This window comes from Plutella xylostella, chromosome 10 (genome assembly GCF_932276165.1).
Source record: "Plutella xylostella chromosome 10, ilPluXylo3.1, whole genome shotgun sequence".
Taxonomy (NCBI): domain Eukaryota; kingdom Metazoa; phylum Arthropoda; class Insecta; order Lepidoptera; family Plutellidae; genus Plutella; species Plutella xylostella.
The window spans coordinates 80,128-105,311 of NC_063990.1; the positions used below are offsets into that span (position 1 = coordinate 80,128).

Below are 25,184 nucleotides of genomic sequence, written 5' to 3' on the forward strand. Positions count from 1 at the left end.
TCAATACAAGTCGCTGAGGTGGGAGTAATTCTGGTTGGTTCCAGGAAAACATTACTTAAATTAAATGACTTAAACAAGTTAACTATAGAACATTTCATAGAAGTCTCAACTAATAAATCAATATTAAAATCTCCCGCCACGACCACTTGTTTTGAGCTCCTAGATAAGATGGTAAGACTATCCTCCATCACTTTCTCAAATACTTTATAGTCAGTAGATGGGGGCCTGTACACGCTTACAATTATATACTTGTCCATCTCAACACAGGCTAGTTCAGCTATTCTTTCGACTGATAATTTTACAATATCTTTCCTTTCCTTACATTTTAAATTGTTCTTTACAAATATTAATGATCCTCCTTTGTCTAACGATTTCCTATTAAATGAGCTAATAACATTGTAATTTTTTACATTAAAATTCATGTCATCATTTTTTAGGTGATGTTCAGTAATACAAATTATGTCTACGTCGTATTGTTCTAAAAATAATTCTAACATTAGAAGTTTGCGAGAAAGCCCCTGAATGTTCTGGTGTACAACTCTCAGTTGCTCATCTCTTGTCGTACCTGGCACCTCCAGACAGAAGGCGGCCACGGCGTTGTCCAGCACCTCCTTGTCCACGCCCGCCTGCTCCAGCCGCGTGCGCTCCCACGCCGAGCGCGCCCAGTGCTGCTGCATCTGCAGCACGCGCGGCACCACGCGCGTCTCCTGCCCGCAGCGCACGTCCGGGTGCGCGTCCAGCATGGCGCGCATGAGCGTGGTGCCCGAGCGCGGCACGCCGCCGATGAACACCAGCGGCAGCTGCCGGCCCGGCACCGCCTGCCCGCGCGTGCGCCACGCCGCCGCGCCGCCCAGCCGCCAGCCCAGCGCCAGCAGCGCCGCGCCCACAGCCAGCAGCGCGCCCGCAGCCAGCAGCGCGCCCGCCCGCAGCAGCGCGCGCGCCCGCCCCCCGCGCACCATGCCGCCCCGCCGCCCCGCCTCGCTACCTGCACGGATACTACACGTACAACATACAGCAAACTAGACATTAGGCCGCGTCCACGACGCCAGCGGGCGGTACGGGCGTACAAATATATCATCGTCGTCGATAGCTTCATACAAATCTAAGAACATGATCAAGACTGTGACTTGCGCGTGCCGCCGCCGCCGCCGCTTGCACAGAGCGTGATGGCGTCGTGGAAGAGCCTCAAAATTACTTATAACAAGATGGGCATTGGATGTACACATATCTAAAATATTTACGAAACGTTAAAACATAATATACTTACTTACTTACTTATTCCCAATCTCCGCTGGGGAGCAAAGGGCCGAAGTGAAGCGCCGCCATTCTTTACGATCTTGGGCCAGCTCAGAGACATCCGCCCAAGACATCCCCGCCTGGCCCATTTCCTTTTTCACAGAGCGCTGCCATGTCTCTCGCGGTCTGCCGAGTCTTCGTTTACCGCCCTCGGGGTGCCATGTCAGCGCTTCCTTTGGGACGTCTTCAGTACGCCTTAGAACGTGTCCTATCCATCTCCATTTGCGTTCTTTTACGGTTTCTGCTACAGGTTTTTGATGTGTTCTGCGCCAAAGTTCCTCGTTGGAGACAAAGTCAAACCAACGGATCCCTAGGATATTGCGTAAGCATCTGTTTACGAAAACCTGTAGCTTGTTCGTGGTTTGGACCGTTTTCTTCCAAGTTTCGCAACCGTAGAGGAGAACGGTCTTTACGCACGCGTTGAACAGGCGGATCTTGGTTTGGAGACGGAATGCGGAAGACCTCCACACTGGGCTTAACATGGCAAAAGCTCCACGGGCTTTGTTGATGCGGTTGCCGATATCCTCGTCAGTTCCACCATTTGGTGTGTTTTTGCTTCCCAGGTTGGTGAAGGTGTCAACATCTTCAATTGATTGGCTGTTGATTTTAAATGGAGTACGGTCCGCAGTCATTACTCGCATTGACTTTGTCTTTTCTCTGTTGACATGCATGCCCACTCGGTTACCCAAATGGACGAGGTCATTGAGTTTCCTTTGCATATCAGCGCTATTTTCGGAGAAAAGACAAAGATCGTCCGCAAAAGCGAGATACTCCAGAGATGTTCCATCGGACCAATCCAAACCTCCTTTGCCATTCTGCTCCATCATATCCAAAATTACTTCGGTAATCATGATGAAGAGTAGTGGGGATAACATGCAGCCCTGCTTGACGCCAATATTGGGGCTTATTGGTTCGCTCAGCTTCCCTTCGTGGATTACTTGGCAAGTGTAGCCATTGTAGGCTTCCTTAATAAGGTTTCGCATTTTATTCGGAACGTGAAAATATTTCAGCGTATCCCATATTGCTGACTGGTGTACCCTATCAAAGGCCTTCTCAAAATCCACAAATGTCAGGAAAAGGGCCTTTTGCCACTCTGTTGATGCTTCCAGAATTATGCGGAGTGTGTTGATTTGGTCCGTGCAATTTCTTCCCCTGCGGAATCCTGCCTGTTCACTCCTAAGATGTTCATCTACCCGGTTTTGGATTCTGTAGAGGATGATGGCATTCAGTATCTTGGACACTATAGGCAGTAATGTGATCCCTCGCCAGTTTCTGCAGTCACTTAGGTCACCCTTCTTTGGGAGTTTAACAATTAGTTTAAAAACATAATATGTAAGTATACAATGTTAAAAACCATAAAAAGGGAAAGTATTAATATAATGGACGGCGGTACACGCGGTGTCGCGGTGACGACACCCCGCGGCATGCGGCCGCCGGGAAGCGAGCGCCATAAACTCATTTCTCTTCCTATGTGTACTTGTTTGCCATTATTAAATTGTTTATATTAATTGCTGTATTGTTGGTGATTAGACTTTGTAGTTACAACAGGTGCCGGTCCCGGAGCCCTGTGGTTGGGCCCTGCGGCAGCTCCTTAAAGGAATGCTGCATCGCTTCTTCTACGGGACTGTCGCACTCTTCCCATGCGACCGGGCGGGTTGGCAGGTTGCGGATAGCCAGTTGAACTCTGGCACAGCGCACCCCGGACAAGGGAAGATGTCACTTATATCTGACCGGTATAAGTGGCATTAACCTTCCGCCCCTATCCAATCCAATCCTACTCTATCACATTCCTTCATCCCTTGCTATCCTGGAGGAGTAAACCTCGACTCCAAAAATCCCCAATCCAAGGTGTGATCCTACCGTGCCGAAGGATGCGTGGCTAAGGGGGAGCTTAGTCGCAAACGGAGGGCACCGGGCACCAGGCGGAAGCCGGGTGCAGTCGTCTCCCGCCTTACCTGTGCATGCGGGGCTCTGTATGGGTGGACCTCTATTTCCCTAGCTACTCGTGGGATCTTCATGTCAATGGAAGATTTGATTTTGGACGTAGCTAAGTTAGCTACTGACGGGGACGACCCAAACGTCCCTCCTTTGGTCACTGGGGTACCGGAAAATCCCGCTGACCAAATCGCCCCTGAAGGGGCTGGTGACAACCAGAGAGAGCAGGTGTCTACCCGAAGACCGGCTCGCTCAGGTGCCGCCAGGAGAAGGCTCCGCATGTGGCTGGCAAAGGGCAAAAGCATCGAAGAAGCTAAAGCCCTCTGCCTAAGGCCGCTTGCGGAGACTGAGAGTGAGTTGGAGGTTGAAGCTACTCCTACCCAGGCCAGTAAAAGGACTAGGTCGTAGGAGCAAACGCCGCCAAATCCACCGCGGAAGCAACCTAGGTGTGATGGGACCCCGGAGGACCGCCCCACCTATAGTGCCGCCGCCAGCTCTCTCAAGGTGGGAGTGCGCGATGAGCGAAGGGCCCTCAGTATTGAGGACGTAGCGCTCTTTAACGCTGCCATCGAGAGAGAGCTCTACGTGACTGATTTTGCGCCAGGGACAGCACCCGTCTTCGGGGGAGTGTCCTACGCTGACGGTCTCATTATCGTCACGTGTCTTAACCAGGCCAGTCGGGATTGGCTCTGCGGTTGTAGCGGCAGACTTCGGCCCTGGGTGGGGGCAGCCCTGAAGACAGTTGAAGGGCAAGCCCTACCCAGGCCCGTGATAGCGACGGCCTTCTTCAAGTCCCTTGCGGAACCGAAGGTCCTCCTAGATCTGCTGCGAAAGCAGAACGAAGGCCTCGACTGCAGCACATGGCGAGTGCTTGGTAGGAGGCTCGAGAAGAATGGTCAACACTTGACCTTCTCTGTCTCCAAAGCCTCCTACGAAGTACTCAAGGCTGTGAAGTTCCGCCCCAACTGTGGAACGGCTGGGGCTGTCTTCAGGGTCAGAGTCCCGAAGGGCGCAGCCGCCGTGGAGCAACCCACCGCGCAAACCACTCTCCCGGCGGCTCACTGCCAAGCTAGGCCTGATGGGCCGGTGGAAGCAGAGAGCCGAGGGGGGTCGAGCGCGGCGGTAGAGCCAGTTGCGGGGCCGAGTGGTATAAGTCCTCACCGGCCGGGGCCGTCACGCGCGCCGCCGGCCCGGGGTGCTGCGCCACGGGGCGGCAAGCCCGCGCGCCCGGGGGCCCGCAAGGCACCGGCGCCACGTGGGAGAGCTGCTGGAGCTGCAGCTGGAGTGAGGCGGCCCACGCAGCTGCCCCCTCTGGCAAAGGAGCACTCCAGCAAGAAGGCCTCCCGTAATCCCCTCAACAACCCACCTTAACCCACCAAGTCCCTAAACCTAATCCCTTCAACCTACCCTCCTTAATCTCCAAATCCTAAATCCTATCCCCTCCCTTCCTACCACCATGTTGAAAATCTTACAAGCCAACCTCCAACACGCGAAGGCATCCAGTGCCATTGCGTGCAAGGTCCTCCAAGAGGATGGACTGGACATGGCTTTGTTACAAGAACCGTGGATCCATGGAAACACGGTACTGGGACTGACCGCTGCAGGTAACGTTTTATACAATACTTGTGGCAATAGACCCAGAGCTTGCATAGTCTTTAAAAAGAATATGAAATTTCTGCCGATTCCAGGATTCTGCACTGATGACCTAGTAGCGGCACATGTAATGCTGCCCGGCTGTGAGGGCATGAAGCTCATTGTTAGCTCGGCCTACCTGCCCGGGGAGCACACAGATCCGTCGATTGCCCTCGCTCCACTGGTGGAGTACTGTGAGGACCAAAATGCCCAGCTTGTGATAGGGGCCGATTGCAATTCCCATCACACAGCCTGGGGCAGTACGGATACCAAAAAGAGAGGTGAGATCTTGTTCGACTTCCTCCTGACTAACAACCTATTAACACTCAATGATGGCAACACACCAACTTTCGTCACACGCGCGCGTCAGGAGGTTCTAGATGTAACAATCTGCACAGGTCTACTTGAAAGACGTGCTTGCAACTGGCATGTCTCGAAAGAGGCATCCATGTCTGATCACAGACACATACGATTCGACATTGCTCTCATAGGGAAGAGCCAAGTGGAGACCTTCAGAAACCCGAAGGCTACAGACTGGGACGTTTATCGACACCAAGTTTCGGAAAACCTAGGGGTTATGAGAGGCTCCGTCAAATCCACACAGCAACTCGAATCAACAGTAGAGGAGCTCGGAAGGTGCATGTTAGATGCCTACGAGAACAGTTGCCCTCTAAAAACTAGATGCTCTAACACTAAGGTCCCCTGGTGGAACTCTAACCTGGAGCATCTAAGAAAAACAGCTCGGAAAGAATTCAACAGGGCTAAAATCACGAAGCAATGGGATTTGTATAGGAAAGCCCTCACTGAATTTAATCGCGAGCTCCGGAAGGCGAAAAGGCAATCTTGGAGGCGCTTCTGTGAAGAGGTAAAAAGTGCCCCTCATGTTGCGAAAATCAAAAAGATTTTGTCTAAATCGCCTTCCGCTAATCTGGGACTGCTTAAAAGACCAGATGGGACCTTTACTGAATCCCCAGAGGAGACTCTAAGGCTGCTTGCACAGACCCACTTTCCTGGATCGCTGGATGGGCACAGTGATGCACATGCAGGGCAGCAGCCTACCTAAATTAGGCCAAGTAATGAGGACTGGAGAAAAGCCTCACAGGTCTTCACTCCTAACCGTGTTAGATGGGCAATCAAAAGCTTCATGCCCTTTAAAACCGGGGGAGAGGATAATATATTTCCAGCACTACTACAAGAAGCATGTGATATTATCCTTCCAATTGTGGTAAAAATCTTCAGAGCTTCTTATGCCTGGGGATACATGCCACACCTATGGACTAGGGTGAGGGTGACCTTTATCCCCAAAACGGGAAATAGGGACAAGTCCCTACCTAAGTCCTATAGACCCATAAGTCTCACCTCCTTCATGCTCAAGGCTATGGAAAAGGTGATCAATCTTCACATTAGAACGGGCTACCTCACACAAAACCCACTGCATGTGAAGCAGCACGCCTATCAAAAGGGCAAATCTACGGAAACTGCCCTTATTGAACTTACTGATAGGATTGAGAAAGCACTAGAGGACAAAGAAATTGCCCTCTGTGCTTTTCTAGATGTAGAGGGCGCTTTTGATAACACCTCGACGAATGTCATTCTCAAATGTATGAGGGACAAAAACATCGATAACACAACACTAGCGTGGGTAGAATCGATGTTAACCAACAGGACTGTTAAAACAACACTCCTGGACAAGAGCATTGAGGTTAAAATAACAAGAGGATGTCCCCAAGGCGGCGTACTATCGCCCCTGGAGTGGTCCATTGTTGTAGACACCCTGCTCTGCGAGCTCAATGAAGCTCGCTTCGACACTCAGGGCTACGCTGATGATCTCGTTATAACCATCGTAGGCAAAAGCGCCAGCACGATTTCAGATCTGATGCAAAGAGCCCTAAAGATGGTAGAGCGCTGGTGCAGGGAGTATGAACTCTCTGTAAATGCCAGCAAAACCATAATTGTACCGTTCACCCGAAGAAGGATCCTAGATGGTCTGAGACCACCTGATTTCTTTGGGGAAACGGTAAACTTCTCCAAAGAAGCCAAATATCTTGGTGTAATCCTAGATCAGAAGCTGACTTGGAATCAACATCTGCAGTACATAGCCCAGAAAGCTAAATGCGCTATGGGATCGTGCTGTAGACTAGTTGGGAAAAAATGGGGCCTAAAGCCGAAGTTAACTCTTTGGCTATACGAAGCCGTAGTGAGACCTATGGTAACATACGGCTGCGTAGTATGGCACAGGAAAACCCAACAAAAAACCTGTCAAGCTGCATTAAGTAGTCTTCAAAGGTTAGCGTGTCTGATGGCCACTGGAGCTATAAGGTCCACTCCGACAGCAGCGATGGAAGCCATGCTGAATCTTAGCCCTTTACACATACATGTGCAGAAAGAGGCTCGATCAGCTATGCTACGGGCTGCTGAAGGAGGCAGGAACCGATGGCACTCGGCTGTGTTCAGCTCGCTCCACCGAGAGCTTCTCAGTACCCATGCCATGGCGATGCCTTCCGACGCTATGGAAACGGAGTACTGTTTTTCAAGGCTCTTTTCAGTTGAGATACCAGAAAGGGAGAAGTGGAATGATGATAAGGCCCTTCAAACTTTCCGGTCGGGAGACATCGTGTGGTACACCGATGGATCCAAAAAGGAAGGCCTGGCAGGTTCAGGCATTTACGGAGAAAGGCCAAGAGCACGCAAATATGCGAGCCTGGGAAGGTTTGCCTCCGTATTCCAAGCCGAGATATATGCCATCATTGGATGTGCATACGAAAACCTGGACAGAGCCTTCACTCGGAGGAATATATTTATTCTGTCAGACAGCCAAGCTGCTCTTAAAGCATTGACTTCTGCAGAAGTTAACTCCAAACTTATAATGGAGTGCATCCTCATCCTGAACAAAATTGGCGCTAACAACAGAGTGACCCTGCGATGGGGCCCGGGCATTGTGGCATCAATGGCAATGAGGAAGCAGATGAGCTCGCACGTCTGGGAGCAGAAAGCCTACCGTTGGGCCCCGAGCCCATCATCGGGCTACCAAAATGCACCAGTCGTCGCGAGATCAAGGACTGGGCACATAACCAAAGCTTAGAAGCTTGGAATAATGTACCAGGGCAACATCATGAAATTTACGCGTCGAGTTTTGGAGCTCACACGCAACCAGATAAGGGTTTTGACAAGAACCTTATCAGGTCACTGTAGGTTGAACAGTCACCTACATAAAATGGGTCTGTCCGACACTCCAATTTGTAGATTCTGCAATGAAGAGGACGAAACGCCCATGCATATTCTCTGTGAATGTGAGGCCATCATTCACAAGAGAAACAGAATCTTGGGCGGCTACAAATTAGCCCCCATAGATGTCAGGTCTCTCCCTCCCGGTAAAATCATCAGGTTTATAAAAGACCTGGGCCTGGAGAGTGAGATTTGACTCGGCAAGGGGAGTCACAATAGATCTTTTAGGTCGCAGTGGCGAATGGGCACTGGTTGCCCTCCCCTTTTCTATAACTATAACTACAACAGGTGAACACGGGTCGGAACATTGGAGATCCATTTTATTCAACAGAAAAGTTAAAAAATATAATTCTTAGTTGTATGATAGGTTTTTCCGCATTATGCAACTACTCACTCAGCCTACTTAACTAGAATTAATTATACATGTAAGTACATTGTACATTACACTCAGCAAACATCATAATGTGTTAGGAATGTTTTTGAATGTTATCAATAGTTTTTAACTACAGTTATGATTTCAAATAACTATAAAACCCAGACATGGCTTACATGTAAATGAAATATTCATGTAAGTATAGACGTAATTCTTATGTTGTACACACATATCTAGATAACACAAATATAAGTGAAAGCTGGTGTAGGGTGCAGTGGCCTGCGTGCCAGGGACGCAGAGTCCAGTGGAGGACATGGGACACTTTGTATCTCATAATATTTTAAAATCAAATTCAGAAATAAAATGATTTTACAATCAAGTAACTTACAGGGGGGTTAAGCAGATGATGTTATTATAAAACAGATCCTGAAACAATAATTATATTTAACCCCTATTACAACAAGTCATAATTTATTTACAATAAAATAAACAAAAGAAATGGTAAATTCCCACAAATTTATATGAAAAATTAAAAAACATTTATGTTTTGCTACATATTACAATATTTTCAAGTATACTATCCTGTGTGGGATTTGTTTTTTTTTAAGTAATTCAGGACAATCAACATTATTCTGAGCTATTCTCGTGAGGAAAGTTATATATCTGCTGCTTGACGCCTGATTTCAAGAGGAAGAAGATGAAATTGATTGCAGTGATACTCATAGCTAGTAATTCTAAATTTGTTACACAGGTATCTAACAAACTTTTTCTGAATAGACTCAATTTTAAAAATAACGCCATAACGTGGCTTCCACACCTGCGACGCGTATTCCAAGTTGCTTCGAACAAGAGAGCATTAAATAAATTTAATAGACTTAATGAAATTTAAATTTTTACAGGAGCATTTAAGAAATCCTAGTAATTTATATGCTTTTTTTACTATTTTATCTATGTGGTTATTAAAAAGCAATTTGGAGTCCATAATAACGCCCAAATCCCTTATCTCGTTACAGTTGGAAATAGTCTGATTATTAATTATATATGTACTTGAAAGCATACTGCATTTACGTCCAAAAGATATAGAGAAACATTTAGAGACATTGATATCCAACCTGTTCATTCTGCAGTAGTTAGTAAGTTTATTGAGATCATCCTGATAATGATATAACAATTTTATATTATTTTTCTCTTTGTTTAATTTTTTGTCAATAAAATTGTGTTCTTATGTTTGTATTGAAAATACCCATAAAACGTTCTTAAATCATCATCAATTAAATAAATTTATCAGGACAGGAGCCAGGAGTTCTCGCTGTTCCTTGGGACTGCGCCCCTAAAACTGTTCCCGTGGCTTACGTGGAGCCATTCTATTTTATTCTGACCTATTTGACATTTTGTTTATGTATTATTTAATATATATACATGTATCTGTGTAGTGGTATTATATCAGCTGTCCGACACCCATAACACAGGTTCTGCCTAGCTTGGGGTCGGATGGTCGTGTGTGAGAATAGAATAAATAAATAAACAAATATTTTTTTGGTTAAATAAACCATTTTTCATTTTCAATAATCATCATCAGCCAATAATCATCCACTGCTGGACATAGGCCTCTCCCAAGGAGCGCCACAACACTCGGTCCTCGGCCTTCCTCATCCAACCACTACCCGCCACCCGCCTAAGGTCGTCAGTCCAGCGGGCAAGAGGGCGTCCCACGCTGCGTTTGCCTGTTCATGGTCTCCACTCGAGAACTCGTCTACCCCAACGGTCATCGGTTCTTCGGCAGATATGACCAGCCCACTTCCACTTCAGCTTGCATATTTTGACAGCTATGTCGGTAACCTTAGTCCTCTGACGGATAACCCCATTTCTGATACGATCCATCAGAGAAACCCCAAGCATAGCTCTCTCCATAGACTCGATGGGAACAAAGGCACGCTGAGCGACTTTAAATCGGTGGACCAGTCCTACCATCAGTGTCCACGTCTCTGCACCATACGTCATCACTGGCAGGACGCACTGGTCGAAGACTTTTGTCTTCAGGCTCTGAGGAATGGCCGAGGAGAATATGTGACGAAGTTTCCCGAATGCAGCCCAACCCAGTTGGATGCGCCTTGCAGCCTTTTCAATAATAAAGGATAATAAATAAAGGATGTGGGGACATATATTATTTATTTATTCTATTCTCTGTGGGGGTAAGTACCTGCACGTGGTTCTCACGAGTGGAACCTTTGTGCATATCCCCAAGATCTAATCTGGTCGAAGGATCTAATCTGCCTTCCTAAGCTTCGACCATTTCCCACCACGCTGGTCCACTGCGGGTTAGTGATTTCACATCTAGATGTGCCAAATCTACATTACACAGGTTTCCTTACGATGTTTTCATTCACCGTAACAGCGATGGTATACCTACATTGTACTTAAATTCAAATAATTCAACATGTCAGTGCCGGGATTCGAACCCGCATCTCTGGCGTGAGAAGCGGGCGCTTACCCGACTGAGCTACCACCGTTCGCACTGAGCTACCACCGTTCGCGAGCTATTTCCCTGGCGTACTCTTGGGCTCATGTAACTACTCTGTATCACAGATGATATAAGACGGGGATCATAAGGCTGTTCCCAACACGGCGAGGCGCACTGGATATCTAAACTTCTAAACCATATGATCTCACAATACTTCCTCCATCAAACCTTGCTTTACCACCTCACATTATAAACATAATAGAGAGATAAATAAGACGCAAACTCCAACGTAACGTAATATAATTTATTTTATAATTATTTAGTAGGTATTTAAGTATCGAGTGGGTGGTTGGGCGGCGCGGGCGCGGCGGCGGCGGCGGGGTCCTCCGGCTCGGCGTAGCGCGGCGGGTTGGCCCAGGGGTCGTAGCCCAGCCGGCTCAGCATGGGCGCCAGCTCCGCCATGTCGGCGCGCACGTCCGCCGGCACGTGCGCCACCCACTTGTCCAGCGCCTCGCGGTTCACGGCGCGCACCACCTGCAACAACACACACGCGTTAGCCACGTGTGCTCATTGTGTCAAATATTGTAACACCTCGTTCTAGAAATTATCAATTAAATAACAAAATTGATGATATGACTTTTCCGTAGCGGTAGTGTGAAGGCATAATTTGTGTCGAGCCGCGACGAGACTGCTGTAAGATGCCGGACAGATGCGGACGATGTGTGCACCCACGTTACACCACGGCACGACGAGATCGCGAAGTTTGTGCGACTGGACCAGTCGCAATTTACATATATCATGTGTAAAACTACAGGAGGCCAAATAGTGGGGCACGTGCCTGGTCGCTGGAGCGCTCCACGTTGCTGAGCGCGACGCCGTGCGGGCGGCCGATGTAGCGCTCGTGGTGCAGCACGCGCTCGCTCCACGGCAGCTCCAGGAACTGCAGCACGCGCGCCAGCGTCTCCCGCGGCCGCAGCACCAGCCGCTCGTACTGCACGGCCAGGCAGCGCGCGCCCAGCGCCTGGCACTCGCGATGCATCACCGCCGCCGCCGCGTTCCACTTGCTCAGGCACTGCCGGTACGACGTCAGGTCGAAGCCGGTGATCGTCACCTGCAAATTGTACACCGACCGATTTATTCATCACCTGTTACCGTCGACCGTTGCCCGACTAATCTTTTCACCACTTACTGCCAGTTTCAATAACACTACCTACTGTGTAGTAGATCTATGCTACCTACCGATGACTGGTAGTTACTTTCATACGATTTTGACAGGTTGTTACTTTTATGCCCAGTTTCACGATACTCAATTAGATCATTAAATCGTCGGGCGCTGGATTTATGAATGTTCTGTTAGATTTTGGAATGTATTGTAAATGACACCACTAAAAAAAAATATTTAGGTAACCACATTACTACAGTACCGACTAGTGATGTAATGTGTTACATGAAAAAAACAAATCGATATGTGTCTAATTTAAATGACTGTATGTAATGTACTAATAATAACTGTATGTAAAATGACTGTAAATTTAAATGATTTTAATAACTGTATGAGAACATTACGGTGGTGTGATTACCAAAAATAAATTGTACACGAGGCCAGAACAGTGGTTTGGTTTAGTGGTGTCATTTACAATACAGGGACTCATCCAATAAGCAAGAGTGTTAATCCTTTAACCATTCCAGTATTTGATACACTTATATGAATATTTAAATATACGGTCAGCTGCATAAGTAGCATCTAACAAACCGTAAATGTTTGAATTCTTATTATTATATTACGTAAATGTTTGTGAGTGTGACAAGGTACATACCGATATATAGGTACACTGATCTAGGATTACAAGAATTACCGTGCTTATTGAACGTTTTTTTTTACAAAATATGCCATAGTCATTACTATAGCATTCATTTTCTTTACAACTTTAACTCCCACAGTACAAGGCCATACTATCGGTAGAATTAATTGCTGTTAATTATATCCTCCATGAGACAGTCTATGAGGTTGTTTCGCTCGCAGCGAGCCGCCTGCAGAAAGGCTAGACAAAAGTTTTGCCTCTCGCTCACTCACATCGCGCAGCCTCAAGACCGACGGAGAACTTTTGTCACGTCTTAATTGCGCCCCGTGCTAGCCCTTCAGGGCGCGTGCACACTCACCTTGCGCGAGATGATGGAGTGCACAGTGGCGCGGCCGTCGCGCACCATGAAGATGAACTTGGCGTTGGGGAACAGCTCCAGCACGTACGAGCCCATCTTGAGCACCAGCGGGTCCTTGTTGCAGAGCCGCGGCGCCGCCTCGCCGTGGCGCACGATCACCTCCAGACAGAAGGCGGCCACGGCGTTGTCCAGCACCTCCTTGTCCACGCCCGCCTGCTCCAGCCGCGTGCGCTCCCGCGCCGAGCGCGCCCAGTGCTGCTGCATCTGCAGCACGCGCGGCACCACGCGCGTCTCCTGCCCGCAGCGCACGTCCGGGTGCGCGTCCAGCATGGCGCGCATGAGCGTGGTGCCCGAGCGCGGCACGCCGCCGATGAACACCAGCGGCAGCTGCCGGCCCGGCACCGCCTGCCCGCGCGCGCGCCCCGCCGCCGCGCCCTCGTCCGCGCGCCCCGCGCCGCCCAGCCGCCAGCCCAGCGCCAGCAGCGCCGCACCCGCAGCCAGCAGCGCGCCCGCCCGCAGCAGCGCGCGCGCCCGCCCCCCGCGCACCATGCCGCCCCGCCGCCCCGCCTCGCTACCTGCACGGATACTACACGTACAACATACAGCAAACTAGACATTAGGCCGCGTCCACGACGCCAGCGGGCGGTACGGGCGTACAAATATATCATCGTCGTCGATAGCTTCATACAAATCTAAGAACATGATCAAGACTGTGACTTGCGCGTGCCGCCGCCGCCGCCGCTTGCACAGAGCGTGATGGCGTCGTGGAAGAGCCTCAAAATTACTTATAACAAGATGGGCATTGGATGTACACATATCTAAAATATTTACGAAACGTTAAAACATAATATGTAAGTATACAATGTTAAAAACCATAAAAAGGGAAAGTATTAATATAATGGACGGCGGTACACGCGGTGTCGCGGTGACGACACCCCGCGGCATGCGGCCGCCGGGAAGCGAGCGCCATAAACTCATTTCTCTTCCTATGTGTACTTGTTTGCCATTATTAAATTGTTTATATTAATTGCTGTATGGTTGGTGATTAGACTTTGTAGTTACAACAGGTGAACACGGGTCGGAACATTGGAGATCCATTTTATTCAACAGAAAAGTTAAAAAATATAATTCTTAGTTGTATGATAGGTTTTTCCGCATTATGCAACTACTCACTCAGCCTACTTAACTAGAATTAATTATACATGTAAGTACATTGTACATTACACTCAGCAAACATCATAATGTGTTAGGAATGTTTTTGAATGTTATCAATAGTTTTTAACTACAGTTATGATTTCAAATAACTATAAAACCCAGACATGGCTTACATGTAAATGAAATATTCATGTAAGTATAGACGTAATTCTTATGTTGTACACACATATCTAGATAACACAAATATAAGTTAAAGCTGGTGTAGGGTGCAGTGGCCTGCGTGCCAGGGACGCAGAGTCCAGTGGAGGACATGGGACACTTTGTATCTCATAATATTTTAAAATCAAATTCAGAAATAAAATGATTTTACAATCAAGTAACTTACAGGGGGGTTAAGCAGATGATGTTATTATAAAACAGATCCTGAAACAATAATTATATTTAACCCCTATTACAACAAGTCATAATTTATTTACAATAAAATAAACAAAAAAAATGGTAAATTCCCACAAATTTATATGAAAAATTAAAAAACATATATGTTTTGCTACATATTACAATATTTTCAAGTATACTATCCTGTGTGGGATTTGTTTTTTTTAAGTAATTCAGGACAATCGACATTATTCTGAGCTATTCTCGTGAGGAAAGTTATATATCTGCTGCTTGACGCCTGATTTCAAGAGGAAAAAGATAAAATTGATTGCAGTGATACTCATAGCTAGGAATTCTAAATTTGTTACACAGGTATCTAACAAACTTTTTCTGAATAGACTCAATTTTAAAAATATAAACGCCATAACGTGGGTTCCACACCTGCGACGCGTATTCCAAGTTGCTTCGAACAAGAGAGCATTAAATAAATTTAATAGACTTAATTAAATTTAAATTTTTACAGGAGCATTTAAGAAATCCTAGTAATTTATATGCTTTTTTACTATTTTATCTATGTGGTTATTAAAAAGCAATTTGGAGTCCATAATAACGCCCAAATCCCTTATCTCGTTACAGTTGGAAATAGTCTGATTATTAATAATATAATATGTACTTGAAAGCATACTGCATTTACGTCCAAAAGATATAGAGAAACATTTAGAGACATTGATATCCAACCTGTTCATTCTGCAGTAGTTAGTAAGTTTATTGAGATAATCCTGATAATGATATAACAATCCTAACTATATCACTAATTATAAATGCGAAAGTAACTGTGTCTGTCTGTTACTCTTTTACGCCAAAACTACTGAACGGATTTGAATGAAATTTGGTATACATACGGTCTAGACCCTGGGAAAGAACATAGGATACTTTTTATCCCGGAATTCCCACGGGAAAACTTTTTAAGGCGAAGCGAAGCGCGCGGGAACATCTAGTTATGTATAAATTTAATTTGTTATGTATTTGACTACAATGTAAGATACTAGACAAAATCATCTTTGGGATAGCATTTTAAATCATAATAGGTATAATAATATTATGATTTAAAATGCTATGCATTCCATAAAATTTTCTATAAATTTCACTTCATCTATAACAGTGTTTTCCAACATGTGGAAAGAAGCCTTCGAAGCTTTGCGCAGCTTCTGTAGGGGGGTTGCCGGAGGTCGAAAAAACTGGGTACTTTAGTTGGAGACCATAAATAATAATACTGTAACATACACATATTACACATACATACATGGTAACAAAACCGAAGGTTAAAGGGGGTCCGGAATATTTTTTTATATACCAGGGGGGTTGCATCATGAAAAAGGTTGAAAAACACTGATCTGACTAATATTCTTTTTCATTCTTTGCAAAAAATAAATGTGATTTATTATGGCAATAAAAGATTTTAATCAGAAATTACTCGTTTTCAGACTTTTCCCTCAATGTGTGCTTTTTATAAATCTACGTTCACAGAAAACATTAGAATTTTTTATTTATATGAGAGAATTAAGCAATTTTAACAACCTCAAGGGACTATACACTTGAACATAAATATTTAATGGTACAAATTTCAACTCAATATGTCCATGGATCCCGAAGATAAATGTTTTAAAAAAACTATTTTAACTTAATATTTTTTTACTTGGAAAGTTAATACCGGGTCTTTGCCCAGCAATAGGATTAAAAAAACATATAAGTACTTACATCCAAACATAGAATAGCCTGTAAAATATGATACTACTAATATACACAGTACACGTAACATACGATGTAAATTTTTTAAGTAAACATTAAACACTAGGGTTTATTCACCTATCCTAGAAATATACGTACCTACCAAAGGACATAATGTTTTTGAGCAATGCTTACCTACATTAATGTTGTCTTTTATCACAAAGCGAGGTCCGCTGCCTGCCAACACACATTATTTGAATAACACCTATTATTACGATAAAACAAACACTTCGCAATCAATTTTACAGGTTTAACAAATATTTATAAATTTAATCAAAACACTTGAACCAATCTTTTTATCTACATACGAATACAAACTTACAGTCACTACTAACATAAATTCGGATTAAACTATTTCAAATGATAAGAAGTACTTTTGTTAATAAATAAAACAGTGCAATGGTATTATAGTTATGAGCTGGAAAGATATTTTTTTCCTTTAGGAGTTTTTGACGTTTTGTAGTTTATCTGACAGTTCCTTGATTTGTGATGACATGACAAAGATGACAATGACAGTAAAGTTGACGTTATGTGTATGACAGATTTAGGGTCAATTTTACCAAACGCTAAACGTATTTAAAATGAGCCGTTTGTTAAAAAAAAGGTTTCATTTTTGGAGAAACAGATGGCGTTGTCTGAGTTGTACTAACTGTCAAACCCTCAGAACACAGATTTTGTGTCAGCTCACATCTTATTTTCACGGAGGAAATCCTATATCTGCCCTCAGGCATTCTCTACAGCAACGACGCTTGAAAAATACACATTCTGAACTTGTAAATTAGACTAAATAGAAGTACTATTAAAAGTAGTGAGTTCTTATTCTGAGATTTCTCTTTGCTCTCTGTGTGCAATATTTGACGTTTGGTACAACTCAGATGCACTATGTTGTCACGACATCTATCGGCTTGAACAAAAACTCAACTGACAGCTGTCAAGGAAAACGGCTCATTGTATTTAAATGAAATTTTAAATACCTACATTTTGTACTAACTGACAAACGTTTGACAGGCCACTAAACATGTTTAGCGTTTGGTGTAATTTCACCTTAGACAGTTCTTTTTTGAAGTTGGTGCCATATTTTTTATTCAGATTACTTTGTCACCGCACCAACATCAAAAAAGAACAGTATCTTCAAAGGCTGCTTACAGACCGGCCAAACGAACGCCAACGAACGGGTTTTGTTGACCTTCGTTGCTGCAATCTGCCCTGTATTATGTATTATAAATATCCATCGTTGGGCGTTCGTTGGCCGTTCGTTGGGCCGGTCTGTACGCAGCTTTACGTTTATTTGTATAGCCAAACCAGGAATATAAAAACCCTCGCCATATTGCGGAAAAGCAATAGAACTTTTTTCTTGCACTGGTATCATTGACTTAAAATGTCATTTGTCTATTGCTGTCAAACTGTGGTGCTGTCAATGCGTAGGGTTTATTATAGCTTTTGTGAGTTTTTTGTGTTTCCAAATGCCGAAAATTATCCATAGCCGTGAAAGGAAACTAATTTACCACATAAAGAAGTATTTGTCGGAGAAAAAGTCCGAGGGATTGGACTTATTTCTACTTGATAACATAACTGATACTATTGTCAAAATGACTGGTAGGTATATAGTATAGTAAGAGCAAATGAATTTGGCAAATTTGTAAGCTATAACTGTAGTTTTGACTGATTATAACTAACACATATTTTATCCAGGCAATGGGTAAGAAAGTTAAACCCATTGCCTGGATAAAACATACATACAACATACATAGTTCTGCCTGCAAGGCTAAGATGTAGTTTATCTCGAATTCCTGTGAGGATGGAAAATATTAAGCCACTAACTCTTGTCTTTTGAATGCTTAATACCATTTAAGCAATTTTACCTTTAGGACAAATTCACTATTTTCAAATTGCCGTTAATGAGTACCTACAAGGTAAATACCTACACAACTGTAATCTAAATGTGGGTTTCATCACGATGTTTTCTTTCACCGTAAGACTGTTAGTAAACAATAATGTTACTTAAGTTCCAAAGAATCCATAGGATATATCCACTCACTGAGCTACTGACACTCTTTTCAAAATAAATAATAAAAAAATGACAATTATAAATTTGAGCATGGCCAATTCACATTGGTATGACTATACTTAGTGTTGCAGTCCTCAACGCGAATGTGGCGCATTTAATACAGGGTTTTTATATTCCTGGTTTGGCTATACTGTCATCATTAAATTATGTCTTACTTCAAAAGTCGGTTATTTTTACATTTTGGCACGGTAAATCGGTAATATGTATTTTTTAGGATGACAACCCTACTTACTGAAGTGATTTTTTCTGTGTCTAGTTATCTCGCCCGCCTTGTACAAAATATTTAGTTTTTTCCTCAGCGAAAATATTTATTTTCTAAGCGTCACCGTTGCTGGGTTTGCAATTGATTGCATGCATGAGGTCAGATATAGAATTTCGTCTGAAGATGTAAGCTGACACAAAATCTGTGTTCTGGGGGTTTGACAGTTTTGTTTGTTCAACTCAGACAACGCCATCTTTTTCGCCAGTAATGTAGTTAAACCTTTTTTTGTAACTAACTACAAACTAGACAGTAACTACAGTCCAACTAACAGTCCTGGAAACAAGTGAATGTAAAGACCGTATTTTAATCGATGTTTTATATTTAACTATTAAAGCAATAATCACGCAAGCATAATAACAATTTTATTTTTAAAATGTTTGTCAGGAAACAACTGCAGTTTACGGCTTTGCGTGAGCTTGGGGGCTTAATAGCTAGTCACCCCATAGGCATTTTACGCATAATGACCCACCTTAGAGGCTAAATGCGGAAAATCAGCTCGCCATGATAGATAGATATAGATTGAACTACAGCCTGGCAAAAAAGATGAAAAAATAAGAGGACGGGACCACAGAACACAATTACTCTAGCTGCCCCATTCATTGCGTATTGTAACTCCGAGAAGGATTAGGTAGTTGTAATAAAATGGCTGTCAACTAAGACCATTTTAAGGATATCATATTGTTAAGCATCTTTTATATTTTTTTCATGAACATTTTTTGTGTTTTCGATTAATAAATTTCGTTAAGATGATCACCGGTTTCTAACGCCCAAAAGTTATAATATACAGAGGCTGGACGGGACGTTAGCTAGGGGCAGTCCGGCAAAAATAGTACAAAGCTGAGGTATAAGTTATAATTATACGAAGCGAGTAAAATTAAAAAAAAACCGGCCAAGTGCGAGTCGGGCTCGCGCACAAAGGGTTCCGTAGCAAATAACTTAACAAAAATTACAGTTAAATCAACCTATCTCAAAAACTATAAGAGATACTTTGATCAAACCAAAAATCGTTGAAAGAGTTAATTAGCATGCATCACCTCTATTTTTTTTAGAATTTTATACCCCGTAGTTATAAAAATAGAGGGGGGGGGGACATACTTTTTACGACTTTGAGAGCTGATATCTCAAAAACCGTTCACTTTAAGAAAAATGTTTTTTAGAAAACTTTATATCATTTTAAAAGACCTTTCCATTGATACCCCACACGGGTATGTACATCGAAAAAAAAAATTTCATCCCTCAGTTACATGTATGGGGGGCCCCACCCCCAATTCTTTTTTTTACTATTTAGTGTCATATTTTTGTAGCGGTTCATACAACACATATTCTCATCAAATTTCATCACTGTAGTACTTATAGTTTCCGAGTAAATCGGCTGTGACAGACGGACAGACGGACAGACGGACATGACGAAACTATAAGGGTTCCGTTTTTGCCATTTTGGCTACGGAACCCTAAAAACATACTTCGGCCAACTTGAGTGATGTGTTGCCAGTGCTAGAAAGTAAAAAATGAAATGTCATTCGAAATTATAATCTGTGAGGAGCAATATCGGAACCGGAAAGCATTTTTCTCTATGGCGACGGAAAGTAAAAAAAAAACTGTGATATAAGAAATATCTTTGTTGTAATGATTTTCTAAATATAACTCTAAGTAGCCAAATCTGTTAATAAATATTGTATCCGTTAAAATCCTGTGAAATCAGAGACTCATAATGTGGTGTGATTAATTTGTGATGCCATCTGAATGTCGTTTATTTTATCAGATTTATTGATGTGTAGTTGTGTACCCGCCAAACAGACAGCAATGGCCGCCGCCTTAGGTTTCCGTCAAAATTGTTTATCATTCCAACGGAACATTATTCTCTTGGCTAGAACTAGACCAAATAAACATCAATAGATACTTACTAATTATTATTCGGTTCGGCTTATGATAGATTTAGTCATTTTAAATAATAATTGTGACTACAGTGCGAATGTTGTCGGCGGCATACAATAATTTTGTAAAACATCTATTTCACTGTAAATTAAAATATACACGTAAAAATTTTAATGTTCAAAGAGTGTAGTGAGTGTCTGTATGGAATCAAGAGTGTTGGATCGAAGTGACGCGATGCAGCGAGAGCGCTATGAGCGCTGTCGATGAGCTGTCTACCGGCGCCGGCTCTTCTCGTTTACTCATGGTAAATATTAAACTACGATTTTATTTTGGTATTCTGTTAGTATATTTTTAATTGGTGAGTAGATGGATACTTAGGTAGTAAGTATTATTTTTTTCCATATTACCTCATACTCATTCTTCTAACTAAACCATCTAACCACAATAACCTAGCCTCACAGCATACAATTAAAGTGCTCAATAAAAAATACCATTTTAAGAAAGACTGCTTTTTAATATGTTTAAACTGATATAAACACAAAGCCCTATCTCATTTATATGTATAATTTATCTCCTGTTCTTCTTTCAATATCCCCCTACACATTTTCCTTCATACCTATAAGTATTCAAAGTCATAACTGGAGCCACTCTTGTGTTCCCTATCGAGAGCTTATAATGAAAATTGGTGGTGAACTGAATAAGTGGAAGGACTTTAGAAACCAGACGTAAGACAAAACTGCAAGCAAACTGCCTATAAAAAATCACACGTATAGTACCTACTAATACAATACCTATTGCCAAATTTCATAAATGGGAGATTAATAGTTCACGAGAAAAAAAATCCTGAAGTTTTATAATTTTGTAAGAAAATTTCATGCATTTTAGTTTGTTTTTAAGACACCATCGACCATAGATCACCACAGACAAAAATACCACAGACTAATTAGAGATTTTTGTTGTTGTGTTACTTTTTTATCTTTTTTAATACCTTAGAATAATAATGTCAACCTGAAAATGCATAAAATGATTCTGAGTTGTGTAAAATACTAGAATAATGATTTTATTTCTGATTGAATTACCTTTTTATTGCCTTACCCTGCACTTCCTAATTTGGGCTTTTGTCTTATTATAAAAATTAAACAAAAATTTAGAATTTGTACACATTTTTAATTGCATTTATTAATTCTATAAATGGGTCTAAAAACTCCCTATCACATCTTTTCCTCCAACAGTACTCTACCAACCAATCTTCAAAATTTTCAGTGTAATTGACTAAATGAAATCTTTTTTTTAGATTTCTCCATTGACTCTCTATTCGTTGAGTATGTGTCCCGTCTGGCGCCACAAATGGGTTGTCCTCAGCACTATGATTGACCTTTTTGTGTATGTAGCCATGGTCTTCTAGGCAATCATAGGCTCGCCAGTAATCTGTATGAATCGTAGTGCCTGGCGCCACATGTTTCATAATAAGCGGGATTAATGTTGCAGAATCCCGCTTATTATCGGGACACACCTCAACTCTTAGGTCGTCGCTACCATCCTCGATCATGCCTAGCACCCAGTGCCCTTCGACTCTTCTTCCTTTATTAAATTTCCGCTTGCCAAATTTGCTTTCGTCGATTTGGACAATTTTGCCTGGCCCTCCTATCATTTTATTAAACGTTTTGCCACAGTAATCAAGGACAATAGTCTCACGGCAATAATTAAACCAGTCGCAAATGCTTGCACTGCTTAATACTTCATTTCGTGAGGGCAGAGCACATTCCTTTTTTGTGATTTTATAATTAAAATCGTTTGCGTAACAGTACATGATTCTAAAAATTATCATCAATGGTATCTTTATATTTTCAAACCACGTATTTAGGCTTCTGGTAATCTTCGGTTTCTTACACTTGCTTTTGTAGCACCTAAAAGTGCCAACAGGCCCTAAATATGCATTTAGGGACATTTGGCTTCGATGATGTTGACAAATTTTTTCCCTAGGTAACAAACCCATTTCCTCAGCAAATTGGACACATTTTTCCTCCGAACATAACTCAGCGCCAATCTTTGCCATATTCCAATGAGTTAGCAATTCATCTTTATATATGTGCTTCCGTTTATTGCTTGGTTGACCTGAAACAAATAATAGAAATCGTATATTCATGAAATAAACAAAGATACCTTACTGTTTTAGTTACTTCAATATGAACAATGCTTACCAGAATTACATGCTGCTGTAGTTGGGACGGCCCTTTCAGCTGAGGGACCCGGAATAGCACTAGATTCACCAGCCTCAAGCGCATCATAATTGCGCTTAAAAGCCACATTTTGTGTAACAGCTGCCGAAAGCGGCTCAACAGAGTCTATCACTTGCACAACTTGAGCGAGTGGCTCAATAGAGTCTATCACTCTACGCAATCCAGACACGGAAGGAGCGTGCGGCTCAACAGAGTCTAACACTGGCGTCACTTCACTAAATCCATGAAACTCAGACACAGGGGTAGAAGGGGCTTCTGACGAAGACGAATCATGAAACGACTGCATGCTGGTATCCTTTGAATGCTCTCTAGCGCAATTACACTTGGCTCTAAACGCGAGTACAGACAAAGAATGACAATAAGAAAATATTGTATTTGCCGCCTTTTTATTTGTGTGTTCCATATACTCATAATACTAGATAAAGTTTTTGATGATGTTGCATCTAACATTATTATTCCGAACTCCATAAAATTAGCATTTTTTGAAAGTGGAACACCGCATCAAGCATTTCATCTCTAAGTAGTCTGTGGTCAGATTCATGATTGTCTTTAGTCTTTACTATGTGCTTGAGTTTTAATTTGTGTGTTCCACTTTTTACTTTTTAAATTGTATACCGTAACAAAGTATAAATGAAACGCTCCGCTCCGCTCCGCTGCGCTCCGCTTTGGTTTTAAACGAACATGTGCACCTAACCGCTCCTCCTCGCTTTGCTCGTCGTCGCACCTACCTCTAGGTTTCGATTCTAGGGATTTTGTAGTCCTACCATCGTAACAAAGTATGTATGAAACGCTCCGCTCCGCTCCGCTGCGCTCCGCTTTGGTTTTTAACGTACATGTGCACCTAACCGCTCCTCCTCGCTTTGCTCGTCGTCGCACCTACCTCTAGGTTTCGATTGTAGGGATTTTGTAGTCCTACCATCGTAACAAAGTATATGAGAAACGCTCCGCTCCGCTCCGCTGCGCTCCGCTTTGGTTTTTAACGTACATGTGCACCTAACCGCTCCTCCTCGCTTTGCTCGTCGTCGCACCTACCTCTAGGTTTCGATTCTAGGGATTTTGTAGTCCTACCATCGTAACAAAGTATATATGAAACGCTCCGCTCCGCTCCGCTGCGCTCCGCTTTGGTTTTTAACGTACATGTGCACCTAACCGCTCCTCCTCGCTTTGCTCGTCGTCGCACCTACCTCTAGGTTTCGATTGTAGGGATTTTGTAGTCCTACCATCGTAACAAAGTATATGAGAAACGCTCCGCTCCGCTCCGCTGCGCTCCGCTTTGGTTTTTAACGTACATGTGCACCTAACCGCTCCTCCTCGCTTTGCTCGTCGTCGCACCTACCTCTAGGTTTCGATTCTAGGGATTTTGTAGTCCTACCATCGTAACAAAGTATGTATGAAACGCTCCGCTCCGCTCCGCTGCGCTCCGCTTTGGTTTTTAACGTACATGTGCACCTAACCGCTCCTCCTCGCTTTGCTCGTCGTCGCACCTACCTCTAGGTTTTGATCGAATTTTAACATTGTTATTCTGAGCTCTATAAAATAATAGTCTGTGGTCACATTCATGATGATTTCTTATATGGCTCAAAAGGACATGCTTCCAGTGCCTTTAAACACAATATTTAAAAAAAAAACATTTCCTATAGTCTATGGTCTAATGTTTGTGAAATTAAACTGAATTCTAACAAATCTCTATAGTAAATATCGAAATTTCGTAAATTTATGTTTTTCTCATAAACTAGAAGAGTCCGATAATTATTCTTTTGTGAGAAGAATTGTTTATGTGAGTACTTACCCTGTGTGTATATTTTAAAAGATTTTAAAAGGTTTTGAACACGCCTTGTTACTAAAGGTGAGCCGAATAAGTTTCCCTTGTTGCAACTTCTAGTCTGCATGTTTTTTTTTATGGGTCTAGTATGGTTTTCAAAGGGCTTTATTTAGATGAATGATAACATTTTGGGTACAAAAATAAGACACAGTTGAGCAAGTACAGAGGGCAAAATCCCTTAAAAATCACAGAAAATTAGATCTTTGAAATTGTTTATCCTCTTTGAAATTTGTTACAAATACCTATAATATGAATGTTTCTTTTCTAGCCACCAAACTAGCTCCATCTGATAATTTGAATGCATATTTATCTAAACTTCAGGTTCAGGCATAGTAATCATGAATTTTTTTTAAGATCACCAATAGGGAATATGCCTGTGATTCAAATAAAGGTCAAATATTATTTTTAATACACTTTGTTATTTCAGATCCATCAATATTTTTGATTATAATTCATTTTTGAGTGAGTAAATAATTGTTGAAAAGTCCAAAAAACTTACTTAACTTTAAATCTTTCA

At 42.9% G+C, this 25,184-nt stretch overlaps 3 protein-coding genes across 5 annotated transcripts in view; 2 read left to right on the plus strand and 1 right to left on the minus strand.

Moving 5' to 3' along the window:
- Nucleotides 1-4,548: 4,548 nt before the first annotated feature.
- On the plus strand, nucleotides 4,549-7,945 carry LOC125489099. Its single transcript, XM_048623730.1, has 3 exons — nucleotides 4,549-4,835; nucleotides 4,920-5,728; nucleotides 6,239-7,945. The coding sequence occupies exons 1-3, from the start codon at nucleotides 4,688-4,690 to the stop codon at nucleotides 7,943-7,945; spliced, it is 2,664 nt and encodes an 887-aa protein (XP_048479687.1). The 5' UTR covers nucleotides 4,549-4,687.
- Nucleotides 7,946-11,205: 3,260 nt separating this feature from the next.
- On the minus strand, nucleotides 11,206-16,854 carry LOC105394176 (protein-tyrosine sulfotransferase). Of its 2 annotated transcripts, XM_048623353.1 has the most exons (5): nucleotides 16,536-16,854; nucleotides 14,623-14,660; nucleotides 13,083-13,657; nucleotides 11,761-12,033; nucleotides 11,206-11,456 (listed from the first exon to the last, which is right to left on the minus strand). In XM_048623353.1, exons 3-5 carry the CDS (start codon nucleotides 13,629-13,631, stop codon nucleotides 11,253-11,255), a joined length of 1,026 nt encoding a protein of 341 aa, XP_048479310.1. In that variant the 5' UTR covers nucleotides 13,632-13,657; nucleotides 14,623-14,660; nucleotides 16,536-16,854; the 3' UTR covers nucleotides 11,206-11,252. The 2 variants fall into 2 exon arrangements, with proteins under 2 accessions (XP_048479310.1, XP_037973569.2); XM_038117641.2 differs by lacking the exon at nucleotides 14,623-14,660.
- Nucleotides 16,855-20,288: 3,434 nt separating this feature from the next.
- The window catches only part of LOC119693672 (helicase domino), a 28,735-nt gene continuing 23,839 nt past the window's right edge, over nucleotides 20,289-25,184 (plus strand). For both annotated transcript variants that reach the window (XM_048623377.1, XM_048623378.1), the window contains exon 1: nucleotides 20,289-20,909. In XM_048623377.1, the coding sequence (XP_048479334.1) occupies nucleotides 20,856-20,909 (54 nt within the window). In that variant the 5' untranslated portion in view covers nucleotides 20,289-20,855. The remainder of the gene's footprint in view (nucleotides 20,910-25,184) is intronic.